Genomic DNA, 13,586 nt, shown 5'->3' with positions numbered 1-13,586 from the left:
ATCAATTCAGGATCGGTTTGGAACCAGTTTGGGACTTCTTTCGGGACCGATTTGGAACCGCTTTAGAATCAATTCTTTATAGATACCCGGGGCGTTCGGTTTTTAAGCTTTTTTTTAAAAAAGCATTTCTAAATCAATACAGAAATGATTTAGAATCGATTCTCTACCTATCCTATATGCTATCAAAGTCCTAACCTTCTCCGCCGCTCTGCTAACTCTAGTTCCTTTTCTTGTAGTTCAAGCTTCTGTTTTTCAACTAGAAGTTTTCTTGCTTCTAATTCTAATCGCTTTTCTTCTAATTCTAGACTTTGCTTCTGTAAGTCAAAGTCATCTTGTTGTCCCTGTCTGATTTCGTTTCTTAAGTTAGAAATAGATGTTCTTTGGAGAGTATTTGACCTAATAACCCCAGAAGATGAAGCATGGGAAAGACGAGGGGATCGATTCCGAATCGCTTCTGAAAGACTTCGGGATCGATTCGGAATTGAGGATGGACTTCTTGAATTAGTACCCCTTGAGGGACTAGACGTAAAGAGTCGGGTTGATAAAAGCCTTTCAACACGTTCATTATCTAGTTGCTCACGGGATTCCCTCTGGCGTTGGCGTTTAAGTTCTAAAATAATTTAGAAATAATTATTAATAAATATTAAAGTATTTTTAACTTACGTAAACGGCTTGCAGCTGTATTATAACGGCTAATAATAGAAACATCTTTCCAGGAAAGCCGGATTCCTAGTGTTGTAAACACTGTATCCTGCTCTAAAAGATGGCGATCGTATTCTGCACATCTAAGTACTTTTGAATTAGTTCTCAACGCATTCCAAACCAATTCCGAATCAATTCAGAAGGGATTCCAAACTTACTTCTGGATACATGTAAGTAATGGTAAATACCGATTACTCCAAGTATATGAGGCTTCATGTAAAACCTCAACAGTATTTGTATTAGGTATGAATTGACTCCAATCTGATAAGGGGATTTTAGAGCAGTTCTGATTAAGTCCAGCTGCAATTGTTTTTCGGGCTTTATGTTGAGCCCATGCTTTTATTTGAGGTTCAGCTAAGTAAATTAGTTCCCAAGTGATTCTGAAGCGATTCGGAAGCGATATAGAATTGTGGGAATTGCCGGGCATGGTTGTACTGAATCTGTGATGTAATTAGTTCTGAAGTAGTTCGGGATCGATCCCGGATCGATTCAAAAGTAGTTCGTTTACCATTCTCCAAGGCGATTTAATATCCTCCTCATTTAAAGTCCTTATATCAATAACATAAAGGACTCCATTCTCACTTGTTTCTGGATATTCTATAAATGTAGGTAGAAAGATTACTTTTTGAGCAAGTACATGAACATCCCTGAGGCTATTATGCCCAGAACGGGTTGCCTCTGATGAAACAAGTGTTGGAGGTATTTCTGAATCGGTTTCGAGTTGATCCTGAATCGATTTAGAACTAATTCCAAAGTCGTTCTCATATATCCCTACCTCCTCATTTACTGGTAAGCCAGACTGGGCCTGGGCTGGTAGTTGATAGTAAAGATTTAAGTCTTCTTCAGCTTCTGCATCAAGACTAGTAGGTTCTAATAGAGGACTTATTCCCTCTAGGCGAGGGAAGAGATTTTCAATCGATTGAAGAGCCATTGTAAATCGATTCGGAACGGATTTGGAAGCGTTTAAATGTCGTATGTTCTTACAAAAAGTATGTCAAGGGTGAGGTTTCAAACCGCGCTAAGGAATTTCAACCTGACCATAGCTAACTAGCTGACCATGGTCAGCTGATCTCAGGGTAGCCCCACAAATCACAAAATAAGTGGGTAATTGGTCAGGTTATCCCCCCCCCCCAATGGTCGCCTTGACCACACCCTCGCGACCCCCGATTCTGCAGGGTCCAAGGAGTCCATTCCCGCTGCCCGCACGTTCCTCGATAGTCTTTTTTTTCTGCTTGTCTAATGTGTATCCCCCCGTTATTTAGACAACCTCCGTCAGAGCCGCCGCTCACTTCGCTCAATTGCCCATCTGTCAAGTCAGAGTTTTTTTAGCCTTCTTGTTGCATCCATTGGGCGATCCAAGAAAAAAGGCCGCAAGAGGCATATATGGGATCGGCCCTGCGACCACCTGACAGGCAACTCCCAGCCCAAATGGACAGCGAATTTCCCAGTCCGGAGAAACAAGGCAGTGTCAAGACAGCCGCAGGACGGCAGGGTTGGGTATTGCCACCTCCAACAACCGACAAGAGGCAGACATCTGTAAATCCGTGACCAAATTGCAGCTGTTGGCTGCCAGTGACAGGACTGTTCTTCGTCGTCAAATGACATATCGATGGGCTAACGTCTCCATTGTCAACGCAAAGTATGAACTACAGAAATCATGGGTCTACCTCTCTGTTTAAGCTAGTGGTCTGATCTGTGAAACCCTGTTTCTCACAAACCGTGGATATCAAGCCCGCGCTCTAACGTTCGTCACATGAAGAACGAGGCTCAAGTGAAGGGTTGGATCTGGTATTGCTTCAACTCCAATGCCCTGTCTGTAAGACATGAGGAGATGTCAAGTCGCTGATCAGACCTAAGCTCATTGCCGAAGTATCACATCAGTTGGGGGCGGCAGACTAAAATAAAATACAAAAATAAAAATAAAGAAACACAGCCACTGTGGAAAGACAATCACGACTTCCCTGGTCATCCGCTTTGTTAATGGAACAAGAAGTTTTCAGATATATTCCTTCTTTTCACTACGAGTCACCGCAGCACATCTATTACCTGCACCGAAATGGAGTCGCCCGCAGGTGGTTTCTGACGTTCGTTCAGCAGCGTGTAATGCACGGGCAGGGATGTGGCCTCTGGGTAAAGCTCGCCCAGCCACGAAGGGAAAGGGGGTACGACTGGCCACTACTATCTACGTAGTACTACTACTAAAACTAGTAGGGAGAGAAAGACGGGGGATTGGGACTGCTAGTGCTGGAGCCGGTGCCGGTGCTGGTCAGAGCTCCCACTTTGCGTTGTCTTGCTTCTATGGGTCTCCGCTTATGCTGTACTCTGGAGATGATAGTGGGAAAGGGGGGAGGGGATTGAGCAATTGCATTTTTGTCTCAATGGAATTGAGGCAAGGCTCTCTTCTCATAAATCAGACTGTGCCTGTTTCAAACGCCCGTCAGGCTGGAGACGCCAGTTTCCATGCGTAGGTCCTCACGTAAATGCTGGGTGCATCCCCCAACCCCGCCAAAGAGACTCGAGCAAAAGAGTCCTATGACGACGTGCCCATGTGTGGAGGAAACGACCAAGTGCGGGGCATCGAGTTTGTCGAGTCTGGGAGGAGTCGGCGTCGCGTTGAGGAGGGGCGAAGAGAGGGGGGGTGGATCCGCAATCCTGGCTGTTTCTCCATAGCAAGAAGTACCACGGCAAGGAAATGGCAATTCTTGTCCTATCAGCCAAGTGGTGATGGAAGCACAACACAGTCCTTTCAACTAATGCATTTTGGCCAAAGCCGAGCGGGGCCCCATCGACGAACTGTTGCCAGCACTTCTCCGTCCATGTGCTATGCCAGCGTATTATTCCCTGCTAATTTGGTTTCTCCTTGGGGGTTCAATGGAGAAACCCAGAGCGGAGTTGAGCTCTGTACAAAATCCATGGCCGCAGACTAGAGCTACCTGTTTTTTTTTGTTTTTTTTTTGATGGCATAGACAGCGGTTGGGCTGGGGAACAAGTCAATCAAATATCATTAGCTCTTTTGCCAACAGCTGCAGTCATTTGTCTGGCCGTCCATTGGCTGGAGTAATTGAGATGAGGGGGTTACTTGATCATTCAATGCCTGCAGCAAATAGGCTAGTCACTGGCAATTGTCAGGCTTCGCTGGCCCATTACTATCACATCTCTTGGCTGTCCCTTGGGCTGATGTTTTGACAAGTGCCACGATTAAATACATAGGTGTATCCGTACCACGTATGCCGTTTAGAAGTTTCTACGTCATGGCCACCCCAAGCTCTTGTTTCTGTTTGGCGCTTGGGTTTCAACAAAACGTGCACATAAACCTTGCACCAGCAGTAGCAGTGGTGGAAGAAGCAGATGTTGAGCATGTCTGAGCCGCATGGGATTTGTTGTGTTTCCCTCCGTTCTTTGACCTTATTCTAAGAACGTTCGGCGCGCCTCAAGCGACTTCGGTTGAGCCTCCCTTCCTCGCTCCTCTTTCTATACCACCCAAAACTAGGTACGGTGCGGCATTGGCCTGGGTTCTTGTCATGTTCCTGGCGAGTTCCGTACGAGGCAAGTCCTCTCGACCTCGCCCATGCGGTGCGGCCCACTATATCGCGTGTTGGAACAGAAGGAGGCACGGGGGTAGTAAGAAGCCCATATTACCTAAGCTCAAAGCATGTGACATGCCTGGCCATAGCCACTGGCGATGTGTCATCCAATGGTGTGGCCTAGCCCATCATCGGGAAGGGGTAGAAACACTGGGGAGCTTGTGGGTTTTTGATGAGTGGGTTGGCTGAGTGGGAACTGTTAACGAAGGTACCTGACCAACCTGCACTGCAGCCCCCAGGGTTCGGCCGTCTTTTTCTGGATACAAACAGGTCTCATGACCTCCTCATGCGACGCTAATGACAGATTTTAGGTTCACCTGGGCCACAAGAGGTCAGCAGCATCTGATCATTTTTTTCTTTCACTGCTCGCTCTCCTGAGCTGCTGCTGCTGCTGCTGCGACTCTTCGCAGTCACACTTTCTCTTCCTGTTTGCAGCGCTCGGCCTTTATGACAAGCGAAAGCCCGGAGGATTATACATGAACTGCCAGACAGCGAGCGTCTAGACCGGTCGGTGCACCCGTTGCCCAAAATAACAAGAGAAATTGAACCCCCATGTGGGCAGCCTCAATCCCGTGCTGGCTGTCGTCGATACCCTGTTTGAGGTATCGTGAAGCAACAATAGGCTGCAATTGCTGTACCATTGAATGCCCAGTGTCGTGTCAGATTCACATTTGAGGCATTCCATGTCTCCATATTACTCTACAAAGGATTCGTAAACGATCTTCTACCACCACAAAGATCCATTCGTCAACTTCCTTCGTCATCGTACGCGCAGCCCTCAAACCATCACCCTTCCCACCACTAAACCACTACCACCCATCACCGATGACCCCCGCTGTCCCGGTACCCTTACCTGCAGCCGGAGCCTTGTCTTTGCCGAAGTGAAACCTCCGACGCGGCGGGCTGAGTATGGCATTGCAAGCACGCTCTCTCCCTTTCGCATCAACTGTTATTGACATTTAACTTCTTCTCTTTTCTCTCCACTATAGGCACATGTCTTACTGAGAAGGATACCTACGCCTGGGCTGAGGTCATCCCAAGGCGCCCATGGCGGAAACAGACCCAGCAAACCCCAGTCTTCCGCTACCACTCCGTACCTTGTCCACCGTTTGGCTGCTTTAGACGGCATGAAGCCTCTTATTGAACGTTGTGGGCTACATTCTGAGGCTTCTGACTAATTGGAGACTTCTAAGTCGTTACTGGCAACGGCTTGCCCCTGCAATCGCCTTCTTTGTCCTTGGATAGGCTGCGCCGTCATTTTCGCCTTTTTTTTCATCTTTTTTTTTTTTTCCATCGGTGCCTACATTGTTAGAGTGCGGTATTAACTCACAACCCAAGAATCAGTCCTTTCTCGCTCCTCAGAGTCGCTTCCGACTCGCAGCGAGTGGTCGATCATATTCGGCTATAATGACTGGCAAGCCACCAAATATACCATCTCGACGTGTATGTTGGCCCTCGCCCATTTACCTGATACGTCCGATCCGAAGTCTCTTTGCATGGCCACGTGAGCTTCCCAAGTTACTTATAACTCATCTTGTACCTCATGTGCAAAGCGCGTTTTTCAACACGGCCTGCTTGATTTGCACCCTAGGCCTGCAGGACATTTTGGGGAGCTCCATTCCTGTTGGTTGAGACGCACAGACGGAGCTTGTCGTTGGACATTCCCGTGTGTGCGTTCCCATCCAGCCCCTGCTACGCACCCGTCGACTGGTCTACCAGGCCCTACTCCCAATCCCTGCGCCGAGCGGTAATGCGCACTACTGTAGTACATCTCGTCACGGCGTCCCTCTCGACGCAGCCGCATGGCCCTAGCACTTCCCTCCATCCCATTGCCAACTTGTCTAGCCTCTTCTTAGAGAGGGGAGGGGGCAAGGGTTGATGCCGTGTTCATGGGGTTCTCACTCTCAACGAACGGCAGGCGGATCATGGAAGCCGGCCGTCGTTCGCGTGGTTGTCTGTTTGTCAACGTGGCATTGGGCTGGTTCACTTGGATAGACCTCTAACGACCCTCCAAGACATGAAATCTCAAGCCGAAGCCCAGGCTAGCATCCCTTTTGGTTCTTTTTTTTTTATTTTACTTTTTACCCTATAACGGCACGCAGTCGATGCTCAAGTTTATTTCTGGGCCTAGACCAGCCAGATCTCCTCTCCTCCTTCGGCGCACCATGACCGAGAGGACATGGCGGATACCGAGTCACACGCTTGTTGAGTGGGGACCACACTGCCCGAAAACAGAGGACTGTGCGAAGCGAACAGAAGGAAGCATGGTGCAGAGAAAGAGATGCCTGCTGTCATCCAGTCGGCGATGTTGCTGCTCCCTTTCGTCACACCCTCTCTAGGTTCCTAGTGGAGAGATCTATTGCATCCTGTTCCAACAGCACAGGACAACACGCCTGCTAGCTAGCATGTCTGCGGCACAGACATCAATCTGGTCAGAGCAGGCATTGCGGCTCTCACGATTGGACAGCTCGTGACTAGACCTCGCCCTCTACCATGGGTATGCCAAGTTGCAACGGCCACCTGCAGCCGCAAGAGATCAATGGGGCCCAAACCGCTACTTGTACCGCGTAGTCGAATCATTCCCAGCCATTCCAACCTCTTATCCACAATTGTGGACCTGTTTCCCATCGGTGAGGGCCCCCCCAGGCAAAGCACACGAAGGCCCATTCCTAAGTCACCAGTCCAAGTTGCCTATTACTACGTACGTCGATGGGGAAAACGCAAATGCTTACACATGGGCCACGGAGAGGCCTTTCCAATGGTTGCGCGAATACCACAGAAAACAGGTCTTTATGCGGAATACCGCCTTACATGACGGCATGTGATAGTAAAACATCTCACCTGCGGTCTCTTCTGTAGTCACGCTTTGAGTAAGACGTCAGCGGCCCAGCTCCAACTTTTGCATTGCTCTGAGGCGAAAGGTTAACAAGTTGATGCATGCTGCTCACGGTTGTCAGTGGCTGACCACGTGGGTAAGTCTTGGTAGTCAGATGTGACTTTCATAGTCACTGATTGAGGATGTCAGCACAACATTAGACGAAAGAGCAATGTAAACTACGTATGGTACACTCACCAAAACAAAACCAGCTATACACCTGGCTGGAAACTTTCCCAATGTCTTCAACTCCCCTCACCTAGCTGAAATGAAGATGGACACACATGCGGCTAACAGGCCGGCAGGGAAGACGTTTCCTAGACAAGCGCCACTGCTGCCGCGACTATACATTTAAGCATACGTCCCCTGAGGCAATTTCACTATCGATGCGTAGTTTGCAGACCACTGTTCCAGTAATCATGGCGATGTGCTCAGAGTTGTTGTAGACTTGGGTCTCTGAGCCTGGCTCCGTTTCCACCTGCGAATGGGTACGATTGCGGCGGCGCCCCCCCCCCCCCCCCCATAGAGTGAGTGACGTGATGAGTTTTGAGCATGGTATCCGAGGTCACCGAGATAAATTCGGTCTGTTTCCCTGCCTTGCGCTTGGACCAGACCGAGGTCTCTGCTCCATATTGACCACTGCACCTCGAACTACCATGTAGGTGCATGGATGCACACTAGATGTAGCAGTATCAATCTGACATATTACTCCCTAGTGTTGTTTACTTATACAACACAGGGAAGGAAGTGTCGCAAGGTTTCTTGTGTGTAACCTCAAGTCTTGCGATGTTCGGCTAAGCTGAGGAGGTATCTCAATTCTGGCCCCCATCGACGCCTCAGCCCATCCAGGGAATCTCCAAACTAGGTCGGTCAATGGTGTCTCCAATACGCTTCGGTTGTGGTTGCAGGGGGTTTCCGAGACTACTTGCCATAGGTGTGCAATCTTCAGCCAGGTACGTGCAGCTCTCCTCCTCATTAATTTCTGTCGCAAGTGATAGTGGCCAAGCTGGTCAGGATGCACACACCACCTGGAGCTTGCGAGCAGGCTGCAGCCCTCATCATCTGACGGGGCATCCAATGCTTCCCTTCCTCGTTCGTTGCATTCATTATTGACATATTCGAAGGAACCACACGCACAAGTCCTGGTATTGGTTCAAGTCACACAGCCCATCGATGATCTTGACCCTCCGGAAGTATCTTGCAGGATCAAACCAGTCCTGCCCATCATCGATTCTCGGAGATCGCCAGTCCACTCGAGGCCACGCCCAGCCCGCCGAGCTCCGCAACGGAGCGATCAGCTACCGGCCTGCATGGGAAATTCTGAGTTAGTGTACCCTCGACGGACGCCTACTGAGGTGAGGTGCCTCTTCTCCTTTGGACGACATGCATATCTAGCTAAACCCGTATCACCACCACCTAAAACGAATCCTTGCACTGGCATGATACAGCTCAACATGGTTTGCTTTTGCCCCCTTCTGAGATGCTATGCTGCAGAGCGTTGTGTGACGACCACATAATTGTTTCGTTCACCTGCATCATCGAGTTGCCTCAAAACGCCCCCTTCTTACCATACGTTATCAGCCTTCCGGGGAGCGAGCTGTAGGGCCCCGTTTAGATGGTGCCAGCGACGCGTCCCGGTGGCTGACCTGTTTCACTGTTTGTGGAATCTTCAGCTCACGCTCTAGGCCACCTCTTGTTTCTCCTCTCACACCGCAGGAGGTAATCCTTTTAGTTTTTCACCGTCACGAATTGTTGACTCTCCGCCAAACGCCGGTGAGACCCGAATGGGACCGGCCACCTTTCATGCAAGTGCCTGTCGAGCAAACCTGGCTTACTTGACTACACGGAGACATCTTATGGGCACATGTTGCTGATCTCAGAAGGCAAAGTCAGGTGTTGGCTACTGAATGAGGTTCTTCCACGTGCCTTACAGATGCTGCCGTTGCCGCCTGCGAGGTGCATTTGTCGTGGCACCGCACACAAGTCTCTGCCTATGCAAGGTGTTGACCTAAGGGAGCTTTTCCCGCCCAACAGGATCGGCAGGAGGCAGCTCCCGGGTTCAGGGTAGATACCACCTGCCGACCACAAATGTTTCTGCAGGTCGCCCCTGGAAAAAAGCGAGTGACAGGATTTCGTCAGGTGCAAATGCTTCAATGCCTACTTTGGTAACTGAAAAAGAAGGTCTGCTCTACCAGCGCACTCGTACCTTTCTCAGTGAGGTGATACTTTTGCACTTGATTGGGGCAGGGGAGGGAAGGCAGGCCTTGGTCCTCCCAACAAATCTCTCTTTTTTTTTTTTTTTTTCTTCCTATCTCTCCCCCTCATTCACCGCTAGATTGTTGACCGAGGCTTGGATGAGACAATTTGTCTTTTTTCTCTTGTTACCGCAGATTTGGGCAAGTTCCCGATTACGGCTTTTTTCTGAGACCAGTGTCTAAGTCGGGTTTACCAGTGAGGAATTATTCTGGTTCCTTCCGCGCCCGCAGGCGTTGTCAAGTCGGAATGCAATCCTGCCCATCCGTCGAGTTTGCCGAAAGCAAGGGACCGATACACACAACAAGGCTTGAAGGTCCGAAAGACTAGTGCCGTTGAGATGTGATTGAGTCGGCCCGGAGAGGTCAATCCGGAGCCCAACTGGCTGGAATTTTCGAATAGTTCGCTGCGTCCTTGTTCAGGGGGGAAGGGGGGATGATGGGTACCGGTCCGGGCCGTGTGGTTCTGAGGGCTTGGCTAGACGGGTCTATGTCTGTGCTCTTTGAATGGGTTTTTCTTGTTTGATATCTATTCTTGCATCTGTGTTTTTGGGGCACTTGAATTGCGATTGAGGCTTACTTCTCGACTGTAACGGGAGACATTAGGGGTATTAACAGACCTCAACGGCAAATCTTCGTCAGCCGCTCTGGGATGCTTTCTACCTCGCCCACCGGGGAAGCGGCCCGGTACCGTCGAGCGACGGACGAGGCTTGAGGCTTTTGTAGCTGTGGCCAGCCAGCCTTGGTCTCCCTTGATTCGTACACCACAAGCAATTGACTAGTCAAGGCTCCTAGTGACAACATTTTCAACACAAGACATTTCTGAACGGGGATATTCACGGCGGTCGGTGTTCAAGACGTCCTTTATTCTATTGGACGCGGTTGGCTTCGTCAGAAGGAAGGAAGGGCTAGGCACTCATGGGCGCTTCTTCGTCGCATGTTTCTCGAGAAGCAGCTCGCTGTTAGACAACGCCGTTGGAGGCGCTGTTTATGAATGTTCGACGCTAGTGTGTCAAGGGAGCGGTGTTCTGGGTGAATGGGCTTGTTCATCGGTGATCGTTTATGGAGGACGTTGAAGAGGGAAATGCGAAACCGAGGCATGTCACGATTCATGGGGCTTCCAGAACAAGACGGGAACTAGACGAGGGGGGTTTCTTCAGCGGATGTCGCGTACGCGGTGAAGTACATGCTCGTCGTCCGTTATTTCGCTGGCGATGGTGGCCGGTTTGATGACGTAGACGACTGTGTCCTGTGAACCGAGTGAATGGGACCTTGCGTAGGCTTCGTAGAGAATTTCAGGGTACGAGAGGTTAGCTTACCCGAGTTCTCGCGGACATCCCATGTTTTGGGGGAATCTTTGTGTGTTATTCAGTTGGTTTCGAGAGAAATTTTAAAATCTGGCTATCTTAGTTCCCTCCATGGGTGCATCTATCTCTACCTTGTAGTAACTAAATAGCGACCAGTAACAAGAGACGATTTCAACTTCAACTTGACAATTAATGGTTATTTGCGTTTCGCCGGAACTCGAATACATGTTACATCTCATGATGTCGTTGAGGCTCTCACGAACCCTCACATCAAATCCGGGCACCAGGAAATTTTTGTGAGATAAATGTCTTGGGCATGTCACCAGCACTATTCGATAGGGTCGTTGCCGAGCCACTGCTCGGATATCAGAAGAACCTTTAGCCTTCCCCGTTTGCCGGCCCTGTGACAACGTTCCTTTGCTTGGCATGGTTGGGCGGAATGCTCCACGCGAGACATCACAGGCTAGTCTGGGACAAACACCCGTTGCTGGTCGGTGCGATTTGGATGCCGTTTCTGGCGATAGATCGTCCTTTTGGGTATTTGTTGTACCAGATCTTGCGTCCCTGAGAATTCCACTGCCTGTGTGCTTCGGGTATGGCCGTGTCTTTCGGCGGTTGTCGTGGAACGCCGAGGTGGTTGACGGGGCTCGGGTTGTTCTATGAAACTGATTGCACGTGTTCGTTGCTGGAGGTTAGGGACGTTTAATCATGTGAATGCTTAGCTGGGACATTGGTTTAGTTGAGTTTGAGATGTAGGTATGTGTCTGGTTTATTTCAAAATCTGATATCTCCTCCTAACTACTTTCTGGGCAGTAATAATAGCATGTGAGAAGCGGGAGTTTTCTGATATGCCTTGTACTAAACTATTTGAAGAGAGTTCTTGCTTATTTTACGGGGTCTTTCCTAGATGTTTGGATGAGAGTTTACATACCAGTCGAGTTCCTGCTTAGTCTGTTCATTAGAATGGACGCATATTTGAATGTGCCTGGGAGTAGTTGGCACCTTAGTTCATTCCCCCTCTCAACGACAGTTTGACATAGATACTGCACTGAGAAATACCGGGCATCTTTTCTTAAAATACCTGACCATAGCATAACGGTGGTGGCATTTCGACTACTTGTTCGTCTATTGGGGTTTCATACCCCAAGATGTGCCCCTTAGCAGCAACTTAGGCAACCCTGACAATAATTGAATAACCCAATACTAAGCCTCCATGTGTCATTTTCTTACGGCATTCTAACTCGAGAACGCAGAAGTGGTCATTTCCAATGTTGAATATCGAACAAGTAGCCAGATTTCGCATAAAGTTGGAGACAGAGGCAATGGCTTAGCTCCTACTCTGCGTCAATTCACATATTCTTCTAAATGACAAACAAATGACGGCTTACATGTCAGCATACCCTCGAAAGAAGACTTAACTTCCTGAGCTTCGTAAACCCTAATCACGATGCTGCAGCTAACAGTCTAGGAGCGTTTTTCTGCAGCCATCTTCCGCAAACCATCGAGGGTATGATGGCGAAGTACATCTAGCTTTTCAAGCTATAGCTTCTTTACTTGAAGAGCTCTGCTGATATTATGCTGGAATCTGAACAATGTTCTGTCAACCCTTTTCAATGATGATATAAATCATCATTTCTTCAAAATGCAGCTGGGAACTGTTTTTAAGAGAATAATTTTAAGCATGGAAAGCGTCGTGGGAGTGTTTACAACCTTTCAGATGTCTTGTGAAGTATTCCAGATTCAAAACTGCAACTTTAAACGTCGGCAGTCAACGATCTTGTATAACGGTTTGCTATGTGCTGGCATTCTTCTCCCTGTCTAGACCTATGGGAATGGATCGGCGGACTTTGTATATGGCGGCAGATCTTAGAATCACCACGCCGAGGTATTATTTTCATCTCTGGAGCTTTCTAGTCGAGTAAAATACTGCGATAAGGAGTCAGTCAGTTATGAATTACGAAACAACACACTACATAATGAAACCGTCGAGGAACGTATTCGAACGAGCCACTAGCCAAGGTTTAAAATACCGCGCTTCTACTCCGAAATCCTTTGCGTACACGTGTTTTCATCTCATGAATCTTCCTTTACTGTGTACGTTGGTCAACACCAACCAATATGCAATCCGTTTTCAGGCAGCAATATAGCTCAGGCAATCAAGACAGTCAAAATTAACACAGAAATGCAGAGCTTAGACATGTACGTGGCTACACGAGACCATACACCAGTTCGGTAGACATAGATCAAGTCATCACATCCAAGCCCTTCTCTCCTGAAGCTCTCTGCATACTGGAAGCGTGAAAAAAAAAAAACCCCTTTACAGCATATGTCCCTGTTGGCAACTGTTGAACATGACGGTAGAATCCCTGAGCTAATGTCCAAGCTTCGTCCAAGGGAGCTTTCTCTACAAGGATTTTGCTATTTCCATCATATCACCTCCATGTCACCAATGCAAGAAATAGACAATAGAAAGCCAGGAAGTATTCTGAAAGAGGTCACACAGAAACTAGACTGCCATAGCTTCACGGGCTCGTGAAGTAGCCCGATCGGTGACATCTCCTCCCACGCCCGTGGCTCTACTCTGATCAATGTGCTTTTCCTCTCTTTGGTAGCCAGTCATCCTACACTATCCAGTAGGGCTTCTCGATGAACGAAAAAGATAACCCAAGCTATCAGCCACAAGGCATACAGTTTCAGCCAGTTGATATGGGAATTCGTTGGAAACTCGTCTTGCCGCTATCAGCAGACGCCCAGGCGGCGCAGCAGCTGGGGAGGTAAGCGAATAGCCTGGCCCAGCCAGAGCTCCTCTCAAGTGTTCGTCGACAAGCAGGGGTTGGTCTGACAGAGAGATCTGACGCCCTCGGGG

At 48.8% G+C, this 13,586-nt stretch overlaps 1 protein-coding gene across 1 annotated transcript; it reads left to right on the top strand.

The window, feature by feature from the left end:
* Positions 1-8,334: 8,334 nt before the first annotated feature.
* On the top strand, positions 8,335-8,490 carry CTRU02_201783 (uncharacterized protein; the record flags this gene model as incomplete). The annotated part of the gene is made up of 1 exon (XM_036729909.2): positions 8,335-8,490. The coding sequence occupies one exon, from the start codon at positions 8,335-8,337 to the stop codon at positions 8,488-8,490; it is 156 nt and encodes a 51-aa protein (XP_036578443.2).
* Between the last annotated feature and the right edge of the window lie 5,096 nt (positions 8,491-13,586).

Source organism: Colletotrichum truncatum, assembly GCF_014235925.2.
Source record: "Colletotrichum truncatum strain CMES1059 chromosome Unknown Contig_0001, whole genome shotgun sequence".
NCBI classification, from domain to species: domain Eukaryota; kingdom Fungi; phylum Ascomycota; class Sordariomycetes; order Glomerellales; family Glomerellaceae; genus Colletotrichum; species Colletotrichum truncatum.
Note: the sequence above shows the minus strand (reverse complement) of the source record. Positions and strands in the feature narration are given on the sequence as shown.